Source organism: Pseudochaenichthys georgianus, chromosome 2, assembly GCF_902827115.2.
Source record: "Pseudochaenichthys georgianus chromosome 2, fPseGeo1.2, whole genome shotgun sequence".
In the NCBI taxonomy this organism is placed as follows: Eukaryota; Metazoa; Chordata; class Actinopteri; order Perciformes; family Channichthyidae; genus Pseudochaenichthys; species Pseudochaenichthys georgianus.
This window is the reverse complement of record NC_047504.1, coordinates 7,476,565-7,501,109: the sequence shown is the minus strand read 5'-3', so window position 1 is coordinate 7,501,109 and position 24,545 is coordinate 7,476,565. Positions and strand designations below refer to the sequence as shown.

The 24,545-nt window shown below is 41.7% G+C and overlaps 3 protein-coding genes and 1 pseudogene across 4 annotated transcripts; all 4 read left to right on the top strand.

Moving 5' to 3' along the window:
• Nucleotides 1-1,840: 1,840 nt before the first annotated feature.
• Nucleotides 1,841-3,315, top strand: LOC117457923 (trace amine-associated receptor 13c-like; annotated as a pseudogene).
• A 1,494-nt stretch (nucleotides 3,316-4,809) lies between these two features.
• On the top strand, nucleotides 4,810-5,964 carry LOC117459420 (trace amine-associated receptor 13c-like). Its single transcript, XM_034100204.2, has one exon. The coding sequence runs from the start codon at nucleotides 4,885-4,887 to the stop codon at nucleotides 5,917-5,919; it is 1,035 nt and encodes a 344-aa protein (XP_033956095.1). The 5' UTR covers nucleotides 4,810-4,884; the 3' UTR covers nucleotides 5,920-5,964.
• Nucleotides 5,965-7,172: 1,208 nt separating this feature from the next.
• Nucleotides 7,173-11,757, top strand: LOC117459412 (stomatin-like protein 2, mitochondrial). The gene is made up of 10 exons (XM_034100196.2): nucleotides 7,173-7,341; nucleotides 7,920-8,072; nucleotides 8,180-8,279; nucleotides 8,368-8,426; nucleotides 9,622-9,723; nucleotides 9,804-9,938; nucleotides 10,169-10,313; nucleotides 10,615-10,694; nucleotides 10,784-10,912; nucleotides 11,036-11,757. Exons 1-10 carry the CDS (start codon nucleotides 7,300-7,302, stop codon nucleotides 11,129-11,131), a joined length of 1,041 nt encoding a protein of 346 aa, XP_033956087.1. The 5' UTR covers nucleotides 7,173-7,299; the 3' UTR covers nucleotides 11,132-11,757.
• A 2,093-nt stretch (nucleotides 11,758-13,850) lies between these two features.
• LOC117460549 (vascular endothelial growth factor C-like) lies at nucleotides 13,851-23,634 on the top strand. 2 transcript variants are annotated; one of them, XM_034102053.2, is made up of 8 exons: nucleotides 13,851-14,422; nucleotides 18,470-18,707; nucleotides 18,849-19,039; nucleotides 19,463-19,593; nucleotides 19,762-19,865; nucleotides 20,123-20,257; nucleotides 20,660-20,861; nucleotides 22,388-23,634. In XM_034102053.2, exons 1-8 carry the CDS (start codon nucleotides 14,321-14,323, stop codon nucleotides 22,500-22,502), a joined length of 1,218 nt encoding a protein of 405 aa, XP_033957944.1. In that variant the 5' UTR covers nucleotides 13,851-14,320; the 3' UTR covers nucleotides 22,503-23,634. The 2 variants fall into 2 exon arrangements, with proteins under 2 accessions (XP_033957944.1, XP_033957936.1); XM_034102045.2 differs by having other exon boundaries at nucleotides 20,084-20,257.
• The last annotated feature ends 911 nt before the right edge of the window (nucleotides 23,635-24,545 follow it).

The following is a 24,545-nucleotide window of genomic DNA, read 5'->3' as shown; positions in this document are numbered from 1 at the left end:
GTTTATTTGGGTGGTTTGACCTAAAAAAACACTGCACCTTGTATGGAAGTGGGTCTGTTGGTTTCTTCCAATGGGCTGTCCCCCCTTATCTAAAAAATGAGTACCGGACATAAGGGGGGACCCGTATCTAAAAAGTAAGTAACAATAAAATAGTGCCAAGATGATGTTGATGTGAGATAACAACATATTTTTATTCCAATTTCCATCAAATAATAACTACATTACTGTAAAGCTAAAATATGATGTAACATCTACACAAATACACATAGACAGTAATGCCTCTGAGATCATATTACAGCTTCACACATAACAGCAAAACAAGCGCCTCATTAGCAGAAGGTTTATAATGTTTACCGGTATAAACTGTATCTTAACACCTCCAAACCACGAGACACAAGTCCAATCTGAGGTGTTCAAAAACAAACGGTAATGATGAAAACAGGTAAACAAGTCACAAAGAAACTCTTCGCGTACTTTAAAGTTTGTTCATGCATTGTTGCTTTCTGCCTTAATGCCATAGAAGAAGAGTTTACGTATTGTTGCTTGAATATTAAGCTGCTAAGAATAAGATTACTGTAGATATGAGTATTTACAATATATATACAACTCCGCGTCCAAACGTTCTCTTTAAAATAAGTCTTCGGCCTTTTTTAACAATCATTTGAGTAAATTGTCTTTACACACACATTACAGGGCGACCAATTTCTTCTCTAACTATGCTGTGCTACAAACGTATTGGCTTATAAGATGATACAAACATCGTTTTGAGAAATGGTCCTAGGTTCTGCAATTATCAATCAAAATCAATGGAGACATTGACAGATCCCAGATTTAAAAAATCCCCCTACTATTAAGCAAACAGGAAATAATGAAATGAACATTCATCATATGAAAGTGAATTAGGATTTGGTAGTTCTTATCAAAAAGGGTATACGTTTTTCCTCTGATTCTAATGATCACTCAAGACCCTTTATGAATAACCAGAGGTGGAAGAAGTACTTAGATATTGTATTTAAGTAAAAGTACCAGAGTGTAGGAATACTCTTTTACAAGTAAAATTCCAGCAATCAAAATGTTATTCAAGTGAAGTACAGTCAAGTATTAGCATCAAAATACACTTAAAGTACGGGAAGTACTTATTATGCAGATTGGCAGATTTTCTAATGATTTATGATGTATTTTAATGATTGATCGTGAAAGTGTTCTCAAAGCTGGTGAAGGTGCAGCTAGTTGGACTTTGTATACTGCAGCAGGGTAGCTTGTGAGTTTACTCCAGGTGGAACTAAAGTCTGATTTAACACTTGATTATATTTCACATTATTAATCCAAATCTGCAAAGTATTAAATAAATGTAGTGGAGTAAAAGTTCTCTATTTACCTCTGAATTGTATTACAGTAGAATTACAAAGTACCAAAACATTGTACTTAAGTGCAGTACTTGACTAAATGTACTGTAATGTACTGTGATGCATCGAAACCAATGTTAACACATGAGAAATATACCTAGAATTTAGCATAAAGAAAATCATTCAATGTTAATTAATTGAATTGACTAATTTGACTGCAGTATTGGACATGGACATTTGTCTTGTAAATCACATATGTCTTACTTAAAAGTGGGATGTATCTTTATTTCAAAGCTTCGTGGTGTAGTATATTGTTTTTTTTGTACTTATTTAACTTCACATTTGTCATTTTACCATGTATTAAATGAATGTACCCGTGTAAGATATTCTAGTCATGATTTTATGTATGTCCTCTTTCGTTTTGGAATGGGTTGCATCTCCTTGGTGGTCTTCTGCCCTATTGTCTTTATCATTTTTTGGTTAAGGATGAGAAAATAAAAAAAGGGAGGGTGATAAAGATGAAGAATATTTTGAGGTTCAGAAGTTACATCACCTCTTAGCAAAATGGGAGGGTGAAGTTGAAGAAGGATAAATGAACTGTCCTGTAGAGAGTTTTACCATTTCCTCCCTGATGGACAGCAGCGAGGTTTCTCCGCTCTGCTTCCCCAACCTCAACTCCTCCTGCCGGCGCCTGCCTCCCCCCCACTCTGAGTCCGCTCTGCTCTACACCCTGCTGGCCTTCGTCTCTCTGCTCACAGTGACCCTCAACCTGCTCGTCATCATCTCCATCTCCCACTTCCGGCAGCTGCACACCCCCACCAACAGCCTGCTGCTGTCCCTGGCCGTGTCCGACCTGGTGGTGGGGGCGCTGGTGATGCCCATCGAAGGCCTGCGCTACATGGAGACGTGCTGGCTGCTGGGCCGGCTCATGTGCGCTCTGACTCCGTACGTGTCCTACTGCCTGCTCTCTGCCTCTGTGGGCAACATGGTGCTCATCTCCATCGACCGCTACCTGTCTATCTGTCAGCCGCTGCTCTACTCCTCTAAGATCACCCTGCCCAGAGCTAAAGCCTCAGTGTGTCTGTGCTGGGCCTGCTCCGTCCTCTATAACGGCTGCATTCTGATTGGACACTTAGAGCAGCCGGACAGGTTCCAATCCTGCCACGGAGAGTGTGTGGTGGTCATCAGCCACATTGCAGGGAATTGTTGACTTGTTTGTCTCGTTTGTTGGGCCCTGTACTGTCATGGTGGTTCTGTATATGAGGGTGTTTGTGGTTGCCATCTCTCAGGTGCGTGTGATCCGCTTGCAGACTGTCCCTGCAGCTCCCATCGCTAAGATATCAGAGATGAAGGCAGCTAGGACTCTGGGGATTGTGATAGCTGTGTTTCTGATGTGCTTCTGCCCGTATTACTACCCCTCTCTAGCAGGCGAGGCCACGTCCACCAGCTTGTCTTATTACGCCGTGTTGTCTTGGATCATGCTGACTAACTCCTGTGTGAACCCTCTCATTTACGCTCTGTTCTACCCCTGGTTTAGAAAAGCTATCAAAGTCATCTTCACCCTCAGAATACTGCAGCCTGACTCCCAGGATGAAAAAGTATTGTAGAAAGCGCTCAAATCACCTGTTTATTGTCGTTTTTCTGTGTTCTGCTAACTTGTTTAACTGTATCTGCCGCAGAACCACAGATACCTTAAACAACGCCCCAGACAGAGCCCCTCCTGTTGTCCCACGTTAACAGCTCTTCTCATGAATACAAACCTAATCACTGACTGCAAAGCCTTTCACATGGCGTATGTGACCTCTCTCTTTAGATACATGTCTATTGGCCTTGAATGAGACACTGTTTGTTTTTGCATATTACAGCTGTATGGCCTTATGCTGAAACACGTTGTCACTTATACCTTCACCCAATTGTCAAAAGCATCAAGAAAGCATAAAAAGGTGAATTTAAAAACTAGCACTAACTAGATTGTACAAAATTAAACATATGAATAACCATGTTCTTATTTAGTAGAGTAGTCAGTGGGCTTCTTTCATTTTGTTTATAGTGTTTAGTGTTGAGCTGCTTCTATAAAAATAACCTGATAAAAGTGGTGATTTATGTCTGCCACGGTTCATTTTAATGCTGTCTGTATTCCCCTTCTGTTATGCTGTATTCTGCTGGCTTATTCTTACACAAATATGTAACAAACTTTTCTGCTTTGTCCCAACAGAAAATGAAAGCGTCACACTTAATGTATAAACACTTCACGGCATCCGTGTGAATCGGGCCTGTGAGTCACAATGGCTAGAGAACGTTTGCTTCAGTCTAAAGGCACAGAGAGACTAAAAGGCAATTCAAATGTTACTTCTTACATAGATCATTTTGAGAGTTTGAGCTGCTTTGCTTGAATAGGTCACGTGTAGCATGTGTCTGTAGATTTCTCCTAAATTCACCCAAAGCTATCAGGAGATAAAGCTTCAATTGGATGTTTTAAAATAAATATAAAGAAAACGTGTATCAAAGAATTGTCCTAGTGTAAGTAAAACACTTTTTCTCTTACCATATGCACCTGTGAAGTCTTGCAATATATATCATTGTATAATTTGAATAGGGACAATGCACATTAGTGAAGTCTTGCAATATATATCATTGTATAATTTGAATAGGGACAATGCACATTAGTGAAGTCTTGCAATATATATCATTGTATAATGCATGTATTTAAAGGACCTTTTCTAAAATAATATGTTTTTTCTAATACTTTGCTCCAGAAATATTCTCTTTAGTAACACTTACATACACAACACTTATTTTAGTTCTATTGCTATCTATACACTAAAGCTGTTCGCAGAGGGCTTGACTCATGTATCATTCATAGACTCATTTGTAGATGTTTTAATCACAAAGCACGGCAGGGATTTTTTTTTTAAGACTGTTGACCGTGTTTTCTGATTTATAAAAAGATACCAAGAGACGTGTAATGCTAAACCCTTTCCATCTGTCGCGTCTCCCTACCTCTTCTCCAGATAGAACCATTTGAAATGATTAAGTAGCACAATATAAATTCTTATTTCTTTTGTATTCCTTTATGTCTTATTTCTGAATTTATTTAAAGATATGAATTCAAAATGGAAAACTCTGAATAAGAAAATAATAAAACAAACATGTACTGTCCCTTAGCGAGAAAATGAACTGAAATTGATACGAATAAAGGTCAGGCATATGTCAACACCAAGCTTGTGCCTTTTCACTCATAGTGTATAATAAATGATATATTGTTTAAACTTATTAAATTATGTGTCTGACTACATTTTCTATTATCACTAGCTATGTGCTGAAACTACCCAACTCAATACCCACTTAAAGCCCAACACAAATACATATGGAGTCCATATAATAACTTAAAAGTAAATCATAATAAAAACATCTAATTGTAAGAAGGAGGAGGGAGAAATTGCATCATTCATCAGGTGTTTGTAAAAGCTGGGAGGGGGGGTTTGAGGAGGATAAATGGACCCTTTGATAGGGTGTAGCATCTCTTCTCTCCTCCCTGATGGACAGCAGCGAGGCTTCTCCACTCTGCTTCCCCAACCTCAACTCCTCCTGCCGGCGCCTGCCTCCCCCCCACTCTGAGTCCGCTCTGCTCTACACCCTGCTGGCCTTCGTCTCTCTGCTCACAGTGACCCTCAACCTGCTCGTCATCATCTCCATCTCCCACTTCCGGCAGCTGCACACCCCCACCAACAGCCTGCTGCTGTCCCTGGCCGTGTCCGACCTGGTGGTGGGGGCGCTGGTGATGCCCATCGAAGGCCTGCGCTACATGGAGACGTGCTGGCTGCTGGGCCGGCTCATGTGCGCTCTGACTCCGTACGTGTCCTACTGCCTGCTCTCTGCCTCTGTGGGCAACATGGTGCTCATCTCCATCGACCGCTACCTGTCTATCTGTCAGCCGCTGCTCTACTCCTCTAAGATCACCCTGCCCAGAGCTAAAGCCTCAGTGTGTCTGTGCTGGGCCTGCTCCGTCCTCTATAACGGCTGCATTCTGATTGGACACTTAGAGCAGCCGGACAGGTTCCAATCCTGCCACGGAGAGTGTGTGGTGGTCATCAGCCACATTGCAGGAATTGTTGACTTGTTTGTCACATTTGTTGGGCCCTCTACTGTCATGGTGGTTCTGTATATGAGGGTGTTTGTGGTTGCCATCTCTCAGGTGCGTGTGATCCGCTTGCAGACTGTCCCTGCAGCTCCCATCGCTAAGATATCAGAGATGAAGGCAGCTAGGACTCTGGGGATTGTGATAGCTGTGTTTCTGATGTGCTTCTGCCCGTATTACTACCCCTCTATAGCAGGCGAGGCCACGTCAAACCTCCTGTCGTACTTTGCTGTGTTGTCTTGGATCATGTTGGTGAACTCCTGTCTGAACCCTCTCATTTACACGCTGTTCTACCCCTGGTTTAGAAAAGCTATCAAACTCATCTTCACCCTCAGAATACTGCAGCCTGACTCCCGGGACTTTAAAGTCTCTATGTTTGGTCTTGTTACAGTGATGATTAGACATGCTGTTTGTATAACCCGTCTGTGTGTGTGAGTTCTCTAGCCATGCTCACTGTGTCGTCCTCCATGAAGGCGTCAGTCACAAGCAACCTGCAGAAAAAACACAATAACACTTGAAAATGAATGAAGAATATAAAACAGACATGTCATGATTTAATTATGTTTAATCTCTGTGGTTTGCATCGTATACATGTGTTGCTTGTGTCTTTACCAGCTCTCATTAACACTAAGAACCCAGAACAAATAATGCATATTGTGATGAAGCTAAATATTTTAATGCTTTGCCAAAACATATGTGTATGTGAGTGGTACATTATACGATAAATATATGTATTGACTATTAAATTACTATTTAAGTAGACTTATTACAAATTTATCTTAGTTCCTTAGTGGGTTTTATTTTGTCAAAATGTCTTCTTAAAGATTTAAAGTCAGTAAGTTATTGTCTTAAAAGACTATATAAAAATGCTATCACTGTGATTAAAATAGCTTTTATGTTTTGCTTTCTCTTAACTGTTGCTAAAAACATGATTGAGCTGTTTTAAATTCTGACATAATGTATTTTCTGCAGCTTTAATATGCTTTCAAATGAAAAACAAATATAAGCATGTCATTTTCATTGTCTGTCTTGATACAATTCGGTTCACTCCTGCGAAAAAACATAAAAATAAAAGACAAATGCATTATTATTATTATTATGCACTTTACTTTGGTGTATTATTCATAAACTTACCTGTAAAGGAGGATTTCTCATGTGTCTTTATGAAGCATGCCTGCAAAATATAATAGATGAGAATATAGTTGTTAAATTGCATTTGATTCTGCAACATATACAACATATAAATAAAAGATCAACAATTATATATTTGACCTGTACCTGTTTACTAAGAAAGCAGTGCTTTAAGAGTTTATTCTAGTTATTCAGGTTTATCTGACCATTAGCAAATAATGGGAGCTAAAATAAAAGTAATCTTATAGCCTGTCCTTGAGGAGGCACATATTGATACTACACCTACTATTGTCTTACTATCTTTTTCTCCTTTATTATTGATTTGAAAAACATCATGAATTTTCAAGGGCGTTTACAAGCAAAGTGTTTTTCTATTTCTTTCCAGGAGACAAAATAACACAATCTATTTAAAAGAAGACAAAACTCTCATTGATATTAATAAAAACACATAATGTTTGCCAGCATTTGTTTTACTTTAGTAAAAACTGTTATTATGTCATAATAATTCAAGTAGTTAGTTTATTTGGCTGCAGTGCTGTCATCCGAACCAACAGGGGGCGAGGCTGCCTTTTAACATCTGTTGAAAGCAATGGAGACGACCAGCATATTTTGGATATAACATGACTTTGAAGGCTACAATTTCTATCTAACTTTATACAGGACTTAATCGGTTTCATTTAAAACATGTTAGGGACATTATGTCGGACCGGCGGCGCTGTTTTTAAGGTAAACAAATTGTTTAAAGCCTTAAAGTCTCTCTGCGCAGACGAGTTGGCTAGATAGCTTAGCTAGCTGCTTGCTAACATTAGCCCTACTCTTACAATGTATTGGTTATGTCAACCTGACATATAAGCTTCCTATATGTGCACTTGTATCATTAAACACAGTTCTTTATCCAGAACTAAACCAAAAAAAGTTTACCTGCGGCAATTTGGTAAAATTAGCTGTGTCTGTATGCTTTTGTCCAGCTTGTAATGAGCGCAGGTGTGAACAGGTGTTACGCAGATATTATTGTTTTGATATGAATAAATTGTGTATCTAAAAATCTTTTGTTGTGGTACTGCACTACTATGTGATATGTCCGCTTAATGGATTAACTAAATACATGTTACGCTCCAGTATGAAGCATGAATGCTTCAAGAGAAAATAGAGCCACGCTTTTACGTGCAATACGTAATTATGAATAGGTATAGATGGATAGATAGATACCCTGACCGTTTTCCCACAAACTAGACACTGTTTGTCTGTGAAATAGGGACATATGAACTGATGTATACATCACTACGTGTCTCCTATCCCTGCAGAACTCCCAGCAGTCTCTCCCCAGGCTGTGGGTGACTCTTTCCCAGCAAAGATGTGCTTCCCGATTACCCATGAACACCGTGGTGCTGTTTGTGCCGCAGCAGGAGGCCTGGGTGGTGCAGAGGATGGGCCGCTTTCACCGGGTCTTAGAGCCGGTAATTATCGGCCTGTACACCAGGAGGCTATTATCACAAGGCACAATGTATCTATGTAAAGGTATACAAAAATATAAGACTTATCATTTCCTGTCCTCTCTTCATAGGGACTCAACTTCCTCATTCCCGTTCTTGACAAAGTTCGTTACGTGCAAAGCCTGAAAGAGATTGTCATTGACATCCCTGAACAGTCGGCTGTATCTCTCGGTTAGTTTTTCCTCCAAATTACAAAAACAATTGTGCTTATTAGTGGTTCAAATAAGCTATATCCTGTGTGTTCTCTTTCTTTCGACAGATAATGTGACTCTACAAATTGACGGGGTCCTTTATCTGAGAATCTTGGATCCTTTGAAGGTATGCTTGTAAGCTTATAAGCTATAAACAAAAGAGCCTGGCAAAGGTTGGAGCTACCTGTGGGTAGCTATAATTTGATATACTTTATTAATCCCCGTGGGGAAATTGTTTCTCTGCATTTGACCCATCCTAGTGTTAGGAGCAGTGAGCTGCCATTTTGAACGGCGCCCGGGGAGCAGTGTAGGGAACGATGCCTTGCTCAGGGACACCTCGGTAGCACTTGGTCTTGCCGGGACTTGAACTGGTGACCTTCCAGTTGCCAAGCCAAGTCCCTATCGACTTCGCCATTTAGGTTTAAATAATGGCATATAATAAGATAACAATTCTGAGAAGGAGTTAAAAAACACACTTGCATTTCACAGTGTTCGACAATTCATTTGGGACTAAGGCCCAATCCCGAACCACTCCCTCGACCCTACTCCTCCGTGACGGAGTGAACTCCGTCTGTAGCCACACTCGCAGCTCAACGAGGCTCCTCCTGTCAGATGGAGGGAGTAAATACAGCAGCAAGCTTTGGGACGGCCTCCCCTCTCTCCGGCAGAAACAGGAAATGCCGTAACTGGATGTAACAACGGTTTCAAATCAGCATCTCTTTGACAAAAAGTTTAAATTAATAACTCAAATAAAACTCCAAACATCTTTCATTGTGTTTCAAAGCTCTTTTAGTTTTACACCTGATGTTTATAAGCTTCTTAGTTTTTGCAACGGTCTGTAAATATACACAACTTTATAATAAAATGCACACATTTACCTTTTTCTAGACTAAACACAGGTTTGATCCTAAGTTAAAAACATATGAGGTCATCATGAGGTTGTTAACATCGCAGTTTATCAGTGGATGTTTGCTGGAACTACTTGTTAACAGCTTGTTTCCTGACGGACACACACAGCGTGACTCCAGTCAGGGAGAGACCGGTCTCAAGTCAGCACCGCTGCAGACTCGCTGTTTGAGGGCTTGATAGCCCACTCCCCCTCCACACTCGTTGCTTTGGAACAGCCCTCAATATGGCGGACCCTCCGCGTGAATGCGCAAACGGAGGGGTAGGGTGTAGGGGGCGGTTTGGGAATGGGCTTAAAGGTCTTTTCAAATGTGAACACTGGTGTCATAATGAAATAGCTCTGTTAAGCCAGCAGGTGGTGCCAGTAAATTGGATCAACACAAAGTATCCACACTGAGGCCTTTTTCTCTCTGCAGGCTAGTTATGGTGTGGAGGATCCAGAGTACGCTGTGACTCAGCTCGCACAAACCACAATGCGCTCAGAACTGGGCAAACTCACGCTGGATAAAGTGTTCAGGGTAAGAAACATCTGCACATCTTACTGCGTAGCAACAAAATAATGACGCACGTATTTACCTTGAACCTGCTTCTTCTCCAGGAAAGGGAGTCCCTGAATTCCAACATTGTGCGCTCCATCAACCAGGCATCAGACGATTGGGGAATCCGCTGCCTGCGATATGAAATCAAAGATATACAAGTCCCACCTCGTATTAAAGACTCTATGCAGATGCAGGTAACACACACACACACACACACACACACACACACACACACACACACACACACACACACACTTAAAACAAGACTGACATCAGCCATACTTTGCAGGATCCTGCTTCAATGTATAAATATTGAGACGATTGAAGACTGTTTCTCAAGAGAGGTCCTTCAGGTTATGAGAATTAAACCAATTTTGTTTCTCAAATATGTGACTTCCTTCTCTGCGCATTGTTTCCTGTCCAGGTGGAAGCTGAGCGTAAGAAGAGAGCCACAGTGCTGGAGTCTGAGGGGATGCGGGAGTCGGGAATAAACGTCGCTGAGGGCCGCAAGCAAGCACAGATCCTGGCATCAGAGGGGGAGAAGGCGGAGCGGATCAACAAGGCAGCCGGTGGGTGCATTTTACATTTGACTGTTTAACTGGGATTTTCCATTGACCCGTGCACAAATCATGCCATCGCAAATGTAATTGAAGGTCTTGTTAGCGTACGACTCAGGGGCCGTCATTACGGTAAATCCAGAGAGCATTTAATTGCATGCCTGCAGAATGTGTTGCAGAAGGATCTGGTGACTCAGACTTTAAACAAATCAAACATGCGAGCACGTTTGGGAAGAAATGAGCCAGAGGAATGTTGTAAAATGAGGTTTAAAGCGCACTTAAAAATACAAAATGTACTTTTCCGTGTCTCTAGGGGAAGCCCAGGCTGTGTTAGCCAAAGCAGAAGCTAAATCCAAGGCCATCCGTCTGCTGTCAGACGCTCTGGCTGAACAGGTACATTTTACGGCTCTATTCTGCATTATTTGGAGAATGATATTCCCGGTATGTTCCAGTAACTTCATTTTGGTTTCGCCTGCCAACAGAACGGGAATGCCGCGGCCTCTCTGAGTGTGGCCGAGCAGTACGTCGCTGCTTTCTCCAACCTCGCCAAAAAATCCAACACTTTGCTGCTGCCCTCCAACGCCGGGAACATCAGTGGCATGGTCACGCAGGTATGAGGAATCTTACCACAACGAATATACTAAATGTGTCATTTGTGCTACATAATTCATATTTGAATGATTAAATGATTGATTCCTGAGTCCTAACTATTGTGTTTTTGCTACCGGCGTTAGGCCATGACCATTTACAGCAAGCTGGCCAAACAGAGTCCACCAGCTGAGAGCATGAAGACAGGCGAGCCTCCAGTTCAGTCACCACCAGCCCAATAGCTATGGACACAAAAAAGACTTCCACAGTTCTGCACTGAAGCGCCCCTGCTGTGAGGACTCGCTCAGTGTCTGGTGCTCTATCTCCTGCAGGGCACAGGATGTCGCAGCGGAGAATAAACAAAACATGTGGAGCAAGGACGACTGGGAGAAGAGAAACTGAGCCACAAATTAAATGACATGTGTTGGCGTTAAAGGGACAGTTCACACATAATTCACCTCTTACCTGTATCATTAATCTAGATTATTATGGTGTAAAATGAATGAGATTAGATTGATAAATAGCACCTAAGATAAGAGATATTTGTTTGTGGTGAACTGTTCCTTTAAATGGACATTTGCAGGCTGTTATATTATTTATAACTGAATAAATATTTCAGGGCATTTGGCACCTAGTCTTGTTTGTTGGAATATAATTGAATATTCTTTTTCTTTTTGTATTTTGTTTTTACTTTCTTTGATGTTTGCAACCCTTAAGAAATAAAGTAACTACACCTTAAGAACCTGTTGTTTTTTAATATACAGAATAAAATAATAAAATTACAAGTGAAATCATTATTTGGGTGTTTGACTGGATTAAGAGGAATGTGACTAAGACAAATACTGTATCTTATCTGTATAAGTGAATAATGAAAAAAGATTGCAACAGTATGGTTTCTCAAGTTTTTATATTATACGACATTTCAGATATAAATGGTTTTATGATCATTTGGGTATGTATTGTTAATGAGCATGTATCATATTAATAACTATGTAATTCTACTTCAATTCTGTTTTAAACCATGCTTTACGTCACAGAAATCTGTTTTGTTCAATTGAATTTCCTTTATTTGCTTGCTATTGAGTATTTTTACAGTGTCGTGTTAGTGCTCTGACTTTAGTAAAGGACCTGAGTACTTCTTCCACCTCTTTATCATGCGCCATGCTCTCATGATGAAATGGAGACAGCAATGAGAGGAATGTGGAATTTGGTTGTGCGGATTTCAACCCATAAAGCAAGCAGACACTTGCCGCTGCCGTGCGTGTGTGTGTTTGTGTGTGTAAGTCTTTAATCCCTAAAACGGCTGGCAGTGACTGGCCCAAAAATCGGATGTTTTCTCACCTGAGCGTTTCCCAGACACACCTCTTCCTCCTTCCGCCTGGTCGTCCTCCTGTCTGTCCGTCTGTCTGTCCGTCTGTCTGCCCCATCATTTATTTCACAGTTGTCGGTAACTGCTTCACCCTGGGAAAAGAAAAAAACTAGATATTATAAAATAAAGCTTCCTCACCTTGTTCTCTTCTTCATCCTGTAGGACTAGAGGTGGAATAAGACTTGAGTAAAAGGAGCAATACAAAACCGTCTAAAATATACATAACTAGCTAAGGACACGTAATGGCGTACTACTGTTCATGACACACGTGCCAGCAGCCTGAGGGCGGTACAGTTAAGCAGGTATGTAAAGTTTGCCATTTTAAGCACCTTGAAATGGTAAAACCAGAAAAGAGGTGGGAAGGAGGAAGACAACGATGCAGCTTGATGAAGTGTAAAGGAGGAAGAGGTGTTTGCAGCTGCAGGTGTGAGGGCAATTTCAAGGTTTTATGTCTGTCCTGCCGTTGAAAAAGAAAAGCAGCCGACATAAAGCAGTGAGGGAGAGAGAGAGACAGCAAAGGTATTATCAGCTCATAAAAAGGCACTTAGAGCAACACACACATTCATCACGGCTGGCTGCTACTGCGCACACGCACACACACACACACACACACACACACACACACACACACACACACACACACACACACACACACACACACACACACACACACACACACACACACACTTTTAGAGGCAGCTGCTCCTGTTATGAGGAATAACTAAAATGGAAGGACAAAGAGATAACAGAGTGATTTCACAACTGAAACTCTCTCCAGTGAATTTAAAGAGGACATCTGATGCTAATGTTCAGGTTCATATCAGTATGTAGTGTCTCTACTGTGACATGTCTCCATGATGTTCAAAAACCTCTTTTCTCATACTGCCTGAGCTGCAGCACCTCTTTTCACCCTCTGTCTGAAACCAGAGCCCTATCACGTACTATGGGTTGGAGCGCTAGCCAATAGAAGCGCAAGTGTTACATAGTGATGTCCTTATGTTCATAAAGTAATGAAAGGGGTCCAACGGAGGCGTTTCAGGCAGGTGGGGGGGACTTTTTTTAATATTTATTTTTTCCTTTTGTGACTCTCCCTTTGCTGCAAAATAGCTAAATCCCCCCGCTGTGGGACGAATAAAGGACTTTTGATTATAATACAAAATGAGAATGATGGCATGGTTTGATAGGAAGTTTCTGCAGACACTAATAAAAATGTTTAGGGGGTGGGGGAATAATGGGCAAATATAATAAGCTATTACGCACGAATCATCTCCATGAAATCCTTCACTCCGCCCACCAGATACAATCCTTCCAATCGTGCATTATTCCTCATTCACTCCACCAGGACGTCTGAGGGCAGGACGCACATTCCCTCTGTTTGATTAAACACCAGAAGCCGTTTTTCTTAAAACCTCCGTTTGGAAACAGGATTTGGAATAAGCTCTTCCCTCTTTGATGTTTCACAAAGGATCAGGAAAAGTTGATTTAGAAAGAAAAGAAGGAGACAGACAGAGCTTTGCCCCGGAGGTTCACGCGGAAGAAACAGGAGACAGATAAAGAGGGAAGGGATAATCTGCGAGAGGGAGGGAGGGAGGGAAGAGCACAGCTGTTGTGTGAGGAGAAAATAAAGATAAAGAAAGCCAGGAGGTGCACAAGTGTGAAGGGCGAAGGAGAAGAGATTGACGCAGAAGTTGAAGGTCAAAGAAACTGAGGAGATTAACGGACACCTGACATCACAGTAACAATGGAGACGCAGCAGGAAAAGAGGACTTACTTCCTTTGAAGTGGAAAAGAAAGGAGCGGTGTTTGAGGGAAGAAGGGGACACCGTTTCCTCACCATGTTTCATTCAGCTGGCTTCCCAAATTCTAACAACCTGCGACGGAAGAGCAACTTCGTCCCGGGATAAAATGACGAGAGGAGCCAAGAGATACCTGCCGACTCTGTGATACCCTCCTCCTTTTCCTCCTCTCCTCTCCTCCTTCCTTCCTCCCTTTCTTTCACTTTAAATACACTCACTTCCTCCTCCTCTGCCCTGATATCTCCTCTCCTCTCCATCTCCTCACTATGTGGATACCAGCTTTGCTCATATGGATTCTTAACAGCAGCTATCTGTGCGCAGCGCAAGACTACCCGGACTATTCCACAATAGGAGACATGGGCACTGAGGTGAGACATTTTATTAATCATCATCTTTAAAAAGTCCTTTTAGTAACTTCTACAGCCTGGAAATAAATGTAAACTGGTGGGGAAAGTAACTATCAAGCAACAAAACATCACAACAAGACCATTCAGACACACAGTGATCCACCTGGGGGTTTATGGGTAGTAGCAAGCAGCAGCATGACCAACAGGATATCTCTCTAATCCACCACATTGTATTTGTTATATTTTGTAAATCACCAAAATACATTTGGGTTTCAGAGTTTCAAAGCAAATAAGTGTTTATAATGCTGTAATGTATCTATGAGATATACAAGAGTATAGAAGGGATATCAATAAGCTGTTGTGAAATGCAAATATTTAGTTTTTTGGAGCTTAGTGCTAGATTTTAATTGATAAAAGAGGTGGGGATGCGGTAAATAATAGCAGACTGTGATTATGGTGTATAAGATGGTACATGGCAATGATGATTAAATAAGTATAAAAGAAAGGGAAGTAATCATTGTGACATCACCTAACCAGTTAAACCCCACGGCCCCGCGGGCGGGGGCAAAACGCAACATCTTGCAAGAAACAGCGTCTGAGGGCTTCTTAACATTTAACAAACTATGAATGTGTCATACCCACTTAACGGGAAGAAACTCAGCTTTCAGACAAAATTAACCATTTTTAGCAAAACGAAACATAAGGGGAATAAGAAACGCTCTGAATTAGCCCTGAGCGAAAAAATGCTAACGCACTTAGCACAGAACTCACAGTAAAATACCCTTATTACTTATCGGATCTGCACAAACAAGATATCGATTAGCAAGCTGAGATTCCACAGATTCCAGAAATATAAGTATCATCACTAAGCGATCAGAACTCGGGGCAGGGGAAGCAAACCCAGACATCACACCACGTAGCATTACGGAGCAAAGACGGGAGAAATGTCTTACCTTTTGCTGTTTCTGATCAAAAGTTGTGTTCAATGGCATTACAACGATCAAAACACTGCAGAAGGTTAATCCAATGTGTCTGAAATTATTACTGATAATCCATCTTCATATTTATGTCAATAACGGAGTTTTCATATTAGCTGCTACAAGAGTGTATGACAGCTTCCGGTTTTGGGCATTCTGGATACGCATCACTAATTCACCAATGGGTAATGTTCAGATGGATTTTAGGAACCTCCCCTCGATTCTATTGGCTCTAACGGTTAACAAGAGATGTCAATCATCAAAATCCAGAGGGGGGCCAGAGATATGGAAAATGCACCCAAATGACCCCAGAAGTGGGTTTTTTTCTAAATCTCTCTAAAAAGGTCAAATGTCACTTGTTTTGCGTCAATCTTGATACTTATTATATGTTATAGTTTGGATTCCTAAAGATTTTAGTCTCCGATCCCATCATTCAAGGGTGGTTTTCACCATAAGTAATGTTTTCTTTTTGGACAGACACTATAATTTACATTTTTTTTACTATGTTCAATCTCAATTTACTTTAAAATTAAAAAAATCTATATTGATTCTGACTCTTCTACATCCAACTCACAGGTTTATAATTTCTTTGAGAAAAAAGATTATTAATTTTACCCTTTTAGAAGTGAAGATATAGTCATTTGTTCTGGGAATGTCATTTTCAATTTTCGACATTTTTTTGTCAGGCTCGGGGCTTAACTGGTTTCAAGGACTATAGAAACATATGGAACTAGAAAAAAGACAATACAGTAGAACAAAGTACAGCTAAGACATTTTCAGGTGATTGAAATGCTAAAATGAAATCTCATGAAATGAAAACCCACTCTGAAGGTGTAAGCCAAAAACACAGAGCACTGTGGAAGCGACCTGTCAATCACAAAGTTCCCTCCAGAGGGAGTTTCTCTCCCACACACTCCCCCCCCTCCATTGGACTCCTTTGTTTACTCTCGGAACATAGTGACATCATGATGTAACTCTTGCACTTCTATTGGCTAGCCCTCCAACACATTGTACATGACAGGCTAAGGGGAGGGATATCTCTAAGCAGTTGACCAATCAGAACAGAGCTGGCCAGCTAACCAATCAGAGCAGACTGGGCTCTGGTTTCAGACAGAGGGTGAAAAGAGGTGCTGCAGCACCGGCAGTCTGAGAAAAATAAAGAGCTTTTTGTTTTTGAACATTAAAGCATGGAGACATGTCCCTGTAGAGACATAAAATACAAATATGAACCTGAAAATGTGCACAATAGGGCCCCTTTAAATATATTATACATCATTATTACAATTACCTCAATTAAATAGCAAAACACTCCTGGCAGTAGTAATCATCCAAAGGGTTTAATGCACTTATTTAAGAAATAAAAGGCAGCCAAGGTTCTCTTTCTACTCCTGTTTCTGCAGGAAATTTCTGAGTAATATACAGCGTAAGATTTGGTTTCAGATAACTACTTTACTGTAAATGCCGTGCATGAGCCAGCAGGAATATGTGTTGTTCTTCCCTGGAAGTCTCTCTGGGGTTGAGGTAAAAGCTTTCCCTCTCTAAAAGCTATGCGTCATGATATCCTGACATTTATTAATATTAAAATACAAGGGATTGTGTTCAAATCCACTGGGAATCCATTCATCTTGGAACTGAATTAAAGGAATCCTAGTGACATAATAAGATGGGAGTATAAAGAAAAATTAAAATGTTGTTGTTGCTTGTAAATGTTGTGTGACGATTGCATTGGGTGTGTGCATGTGCGTGTGTGTGAAGTATCTAATGCTGCTCCCCAGAGCACCGGTCATTTATACAGCGATGACCTCATGTCATGTGATCACTTAACAAGACGAAGGAGAGGGAGAATAAATTATATCACTTTTTCAACTATAAAGCGTTGGACTCAACTTACTTTGATTTCATGCCATAATTCATTTCCACCCTTACATACAGAAGCCAGAATCTTATATGAAATCAGAATAGTTTTTTAAGGTTACACATTATGATGAGTCATATCGGATGGCTAGAAACAAACAAAAAGGGGGAGGAGGAAAAGAGAGAAAGAGATATATTCACTGATAGCGTCAGAGATCTGGTTTCTGTTAAGGTGATGCCAGCTGTACCAGTCTGCTTCTCCTCCGCCTGGGAAACTAAACAACTACGCTCACTCCCCGGGGGAAGAATTAATACGTGACACACAAACATTCGACTGACATGTAGTCCACACAGCAGCCAGTCTGTTACACCATTAACCTTTTATGTTGTGTGTAGTGTGTCTCTACGGAGTGGAACAAAGTCAGAGAAACCATTACAGGATGACTCACAGGAGGAACGGAGCTACTGTAAACCGAGATCTTCCCTAATAGTACAATAAGTGCAGTTGCCAGCCCTGGATGTTACATGGAAAGTAAACTTGTGGTTTTTGAAATAAGACTCTTGACTGTGTCTAATGCTGCATTTAAGGACTGCTCCGAAGCTCGCACATGGAAGACTTAAAGCTTATCTTGTAATGGAGGGCACATCGAGGAAGTGTGCCAGGAAATATATCAGAAGGACCTAGAAACATTTCAGATCACAGCATCTTGCTCAGGGGCACTGCAGCAGCAGCAGCAGGTATTTTCTGATTGTATCACACTGCCCGAGGTTTTATAGTCGTCTGAATGCTATAAAAAGAAACCACCAAAAAAGCAATGCTAAGGCATAATGAATGAAATGCAGACTTTGCAGATTCCTCATATGCAACAATGTGTGAGTGTGTGAGTGTGTGTGTGTGTGTGTGTGTGTGTGTGTGTGTGTGTGTGTGTGTGTGTGTGTGTGTGTGTGTGTGTGTGTGTGTGTGTGTGTGTGTGTGTGTGTGTGTGTGTGTGTGTGTGTGTGTGTGTGTGTGTGTGTGTGTGTGTGGAGAGGACTCATATCTATAATAACTGACAGTAGCCACCACGTTGTTAGCTAACAGCTATCAGAGGAGATACTGAAAGAAAATCACATGCCTGTTTTTCCTGTTTTACCTTGTCGATTTCATCCACCACGCTTCCTGTCTACAGAAAAGGGTTTTTCCCAAAGAATTATTGGTTAATTCACGTTTCTCTGCATATTTACTTCCTGTCTGCAGGCTCCAGAACAGTCAGATGTCCAGCCCAGTTTGGAGTCAGTGACGAGCATGGATCAGCTGTTACAGCTTCTGTACCCAGAATACAACCGGCTTCAGCACTGCCTGAGGAAGAAGTCATGGCCCTCCTCCTCCTCCTCTCCCTCCTCCTCAGCGAGCCCTCTGGTCCACTCTGACCTGGAGGATCTGTGGGGTCAGCCCCGCGAGGAGGCGCTTTTTAAAGTAGACGGGACTTTGTCAAGTAAATGTTTTATAACTCCTATAAAGACCAAAACTCTTACGATAAATCCTCTTTAATGCTTTTTGAGCTCATTCTTGAAACACTACAGTGAGCTGCCAGAGAGTTTCCCCACACTTAATCACATGTGTTTTCATTTGCCAGTCATCTTAGAGGAGATCCAGCGGACCTCCTGCCAGCCCAGAGAAGTGTGTGTTGAGGTGGCCAAAGAATACCCAGAATCCACCAGTCAGTTCTTCCTGCCTCGCTGCGTGGCGCTGCACCGCTGTGGCGGCTGCTGCAACAACGAGGCATTCTACTGCACCAACACCAGCCACACACTGGTCAGCAAGACGGTAAGAGGAGGGAGAGGAGGTACTCTGATTTCTATACTGAAGTACAAGTATCTGAAATTGTGCTGTATTGAAATGATGTTCAATGGGCCCAGCTTTGTTCTACTGCTCAGATTAACTCAACACTCAGATGACAGCATGCTGTTGGTATGTGTGTGGATGCATCACAACCCGCCCTACTGCAGAGGGACCCTTTAAACTGCACAACACTACAACACACAGTCACGCACACTTACACAACCTCACAGTCATTACATCAACCTCCACATGGCTGAAATCACTTCAGTCATTACCAGTCTTTAATTATTCTAGAAGATCTTAAAAACTGAATAACTTGGCCAACATGAAAGCAGAAAAGAAAAAGAAAAATCATGCACAATTTATATCGTTGTGTCCTCACACACCTTGGTCTCTTCCTCCTCCCAGTTGATGGAGCTGTCCCCGCCCAGGATGGAGCGCTCCATCGTCATGGTAACATTTGTCAACCACACTTCCTGCGATTGCATCTCGAAGCGGCCTCTGCACTCCATCATCAGACGAGCCACGACAGATCACCTGTGAGTCAGAGAGAGGGGTGATGCGTGTGTGAGAGAACATTTCTGACTCATTTTACACATGCAATACTAATAATGCGTGTGTGTGTGTGTGTGTGTGTGTGTGTGTGTGTGTGTGTGTGTGTGTGTGTGTGTGTGTGTGTGTGTGTGTGTGTGTGTGTGTGTGTGTAGGTGTTCCCCACCCGAAGTCCCCTGTGCCTCGGGGTCAATATGGGATCCAGTGAACTGTTTGTGTGTCTCTAGATATGCCATGAACTACTCTGAGAGAGAGACAGGTACATGATTTATTAGGATAAAGTATACAACTTTGATTTCATTTGTCTGCTCCAAATCCACTACATTTCATCAAAACCCAAAGATTTTCACTTTTTATGAACTAAATCTGGGAAAATCTCCATATTAAAGAGGCGCTATAATGCTTGTTGGGGTTTTCCAAGAGAAATATAATATAATTCAGCTGTAACAAAAGACTTGTACATTTCTTTGCTTGCAGGACCTAAATACCTTATGTTTGTCTCCACGTGGCTCTCAGAGGCGCTGGACTCGGGGCTGCTGGCTCTCTGCGGGCCGAACCGGGTTCTGCACGAGTCGTCCTGCGAGTGTGTGTGTCGCAACGGACTCACAGAGGACAGCTGCGACCCGGGCTGGAAACTGGCCCACGACACCTGTAAGCAGGCTTTCAAGCTATCCACATATCTTGAATTATATATAGTAGATATTCAAGACTTTCTTTTAAAGGACACCCATATTAAATTACTTATACATACACTTATTACACATATTAGATAAAAGGCTCCTTTTTTGTGAGAAAATGGTTAAAGAAACAAACATTTGTCTGTAGTTACCTCCTGGTGCAAGAGGTCGATTTACTGTAAATAAACCGCATTGTTAAGAAAAGGGGGCCGGCATCCTGAAAGCAGCCGGGCCAGATCGAGCCAGAATGATAAACACAGGGAAGTTTTAGGAAGCAAAATATCTAACAAGTCAGAACCTGAGCTCCAAATATTTAGCAACAACAGCGACAGAGGAGCGCCACCAGCCGATATCTGATGAAGCTCTCTCCCCGCAGGTGAATGTCAGTGTGAAGGTCAAGGCGAGGGGAAGTTGTGCCCTGCCGGCCAGCGCTGGGAAGAGGAGCTGTGCGGGTGTGTGTGTGCTGCAGAGTGTCCCAGGAGCCAGCCGTTGAACCCCGACACCTGCCTGTGTCAGTGCAGGGAGAGTTTTCCGTCCTGTCTGCAGCAGGGCAAGAAGTTCAACGCTAACTCCTGCAGGTAGGCTCACAGCAGAACGAGCAATCTGTCCCGTGCTTTCTCAGCTCTGCAGACTTTCCCCTGTGGAAAAAGGAAAGGAAACACAGTCTCCTTTGGGGGATGAAATTATTCTAAGGATCCACACTTTCTGAAATTTGAACCCCTTCTGCCCTTAGCCTGAAAAGCCACTAAGCAAACATTTCTATCTAGCTTTAATATTCAACTAAAGGGACCATTACATTCTCTCTCTGTGAAGTGCAGGCAGAGTAATGTAATGTAATGTAATGTAATGTGTCATTCTAGAGAGAGAAAAGGGGACCTGTGGACTAAAAGCAAAGTTTCAATAACAAAATATGCTTTGTTTTTATAACTTATTTAGGCAAATTAGATCAGAATAAGCACTTAGAAATATGAGAAAAGTGATCCATCTTACATGGTGACAGGGCGATTAAACTAGTACATTATTAACATAATAAAGGCGGCAAGTCGTTTTAGGGGCTTCCATGTGAAAATAAATGCACTTATTTTGTCTTTAATGCTCTCCTGTAAGACAGTGTTTGGGGAATGCATAATGGCGAGAGAGTTCTTGGGTGGCAGAAACTTCAGTCAGTTCATCATAAGTTACCTCAACCAGTGGTTCGTACTGGGGGAACTGGTCCCGTCTGCTGATCGGCCCTTAGGGTGCCATCACAAAGCTTTCTGTGGGAGAAAAAGGGGTGAGGAAAGAGTGAGAACCAGAGCTTGGAGAGGGGGAGAAAGCAAGCAAACTCTCAATGGACATGTCATACATTCCGAACTCGAGAAAATATTTCGCTCACATGTTTCCATACGACCTTGTATGGACACAGGTCCAAGTGGTGTTCATGTAATGCATGCGTGTCGCGGTTTCCCACAGCCAGCATGCAAGAGATCAACCTCCCCCTGACCCCAGAGGCCTGCAGAGAGACAGGCGGGCAGGCTGGAGCAGCGTGATGACAGTGAGCAGAGACCGAGAAAGGGACAAGGAAAAACATATATGAGTGATTTCCTATCATGTGGGAAAGTTCACCAACATACGGGCTAGTAATGGAAGGAACTCTGTGAGCTCGAGAGACCTTTACAAATGAGCAAATCACTGTTTTAACACTAGAATGTAAGAATAAAGCATGCACATTCATATCACATTGATTTCCTTTGATAATATAATTCAACATCTGGTAACAGGAGGTGGTGCACGGAAGACAATGCACCTACTGTGATTGTGAGGATGAGTTCCCAGAATTTGGCCATTTCTCCCTCTCCGGAGACATGCTCCGTCTTTTTCTCACGCACAGAAACGTTTGATGCAAAAATAAAACTTGGATCAGGGGTTTTATCCGAACGAGATCTGAATGATTGAGCATGCCAAGAGAGAATCCCCTGTGTGTTATTTTTTATTTATTCTCCACGCCTCTCATCCGCCCTTTTGCATCATTTGGTCTACTTTTTCCGCCTCCAAATTCTTTGTCCTCTCCTCTCTTTTTTTCTACCTCTTGATCGTGTTTTTTCTGGCTTTCTCCTCTGTCTAGTTGTAACAAGTTGCCGTGCAGAAAGCCCCAATCTGTGTGCCAGGCGGGTAACTACTACAGCTACAGCGTCTGCCAGTGCATCCCCAACTTCTTGAGGCCGTCCGATTGGAATTAACACACAGACAGAGGAGCAAAAACCGCATGTATTTCCCTTCAACACGAGGCTACATTTAGGGGGGAAAAGGCGGAAATGCCTCTTTACAGGAAGGTGGAAGGACACATTTACATACTGGATTATAACAGCAGCCTGGAGGAGTTTTATTAATGCTCACTGTTCTGAGGATACTTTCAAGTGGCACAGAAAAGGCAGGGAAACTCATAAAAGTGGAGAAAATGAGGATGTGTTTGACTCTCTGAGACCTCTGACTGGAAGCAGGTAATCACACCTGCTTAAAAGCTCCACAGCGAGGGGGGGAATCAGACTCCTTGGCAGCGCTAACCCCTGCTGCAACGTGTTCGAGCAAGACCTTCAACCACTCAAGACTGTGTGAAATGGAAAGTGGAATAAAATAATGACAGACTAGACTCCATGCTCCTCATTTTTTTTAGATGAAATATGCTGCAGGCCCTTTGGCAGTGGTGGGATATTTGAGAGGTTGAAGGATTTATTTGGCATGTAATGTGATGTTGCCGGGCTCTCGACGTGGAACTGGTGACAGTATGTTTTGGTGATGCACCAGAGGCTGTTTCCAACACAAGAACAACAAAAGAGATGGAGTAACGCTTTTTCTTTTTACCTACAGTAAACGTCTTAATTTTCCTTCAGCCTTTTTGCTAGAGAAAAAGGCAGAACTTGTTTAATCAAACGCTAATTTAAACACTCCCAAACACCTATATCCTCCAGTTCTACTTGCCTGTCGAGCTGCAAGTGTCTGATCACAATCAATGGGAACTCTTCAAGTAATTTAACTTTACACTCTTGAGTAATATTATTTGTAAATATTTAAACGTTGTCATATTTAATACTGATATTTTAAATATGGAATCATATGTATTTAAGTCTCTACCCTAACTAAATGTTGTTTTGCGATTCTTGTATTCTGCAGTTTTTAATAACTATGAAAAATTGTGTTTTTAATTGTCCGCACTGCAAGATTCATATGAAAGCCTTTAAAAAACAATGACATGTTGGGATAAAGATTTATGGAGAGATGATTGTAGCGTGTGCTATATGGATGTAAAGAAAAACGTCTTTTATCATGCTACTATTGAATATTTAAAGTATTAAAAGCCTTCTCTGACTGATATATACTGTGTCCCTGTTTGTAAAAGCATTCTGGCAGAGACAACAAGTGAGGAATATGCTCTGTTTTAATATTTTAGAAAACAATTGGCATTTAAAGTGCAACGTTTGGGCAGTTATGAGATAAAGCTAAATGCTAACCTATTGCATCAACTAATCTCAGCATGTTACACTAGCTAACATTAGCCACCATGTGCTACAGCCATACCATGCTAACTAAAAGGGCCTTTTATTTCCTGTCATATTTTCACTTTTGTTGTGAATACTTTTGACATATAATTCGAATATTATGCTGTTTAAAAGGTCATTTTATCCGGAACAAGGTCAATCTTTATGAGCTTGTGCGTCATGGATGATAAACAGTAAAACATCTTAATTATTGGAGAAAAGTGTTTTACTGCCCCGGAAGTCAACAATAATTTGTGAGAGCAAGAGTTTGCTTCTTTTCACCTCAAATGTTACTTTAACTGTTATTTATTTGGTCTTAGCAGGGTTTAGCTTAGACAAAACACACACACACACACACACACACACACACACACACACACACACACACACACACACACACACACACACACACACACACACACACACACACACACACACACACACACACACACACACACACACACACACACACCTGCTGTGGGTGGGAATGGACTCTTCCTGCTGTTTCTTCCTCTTCGGCATTCTCTCTCTTCCTGTCTGCGTCTACCACAACAAACATAGGGTCACATGGTAAACTAAGAGATCTCCTTTCTGTCTGCATCGTTACATAATTACTCGGCTAGCTGAAACACATTCAATCTGTGGAATCAATATGTTCTATCACTGACCGACTATGACAAAGGGGGATTTATTTCCTTTGAAATTACCATGAAGCTCCTCTGGTAGGGTCAGCTCCTTTTAAATAAT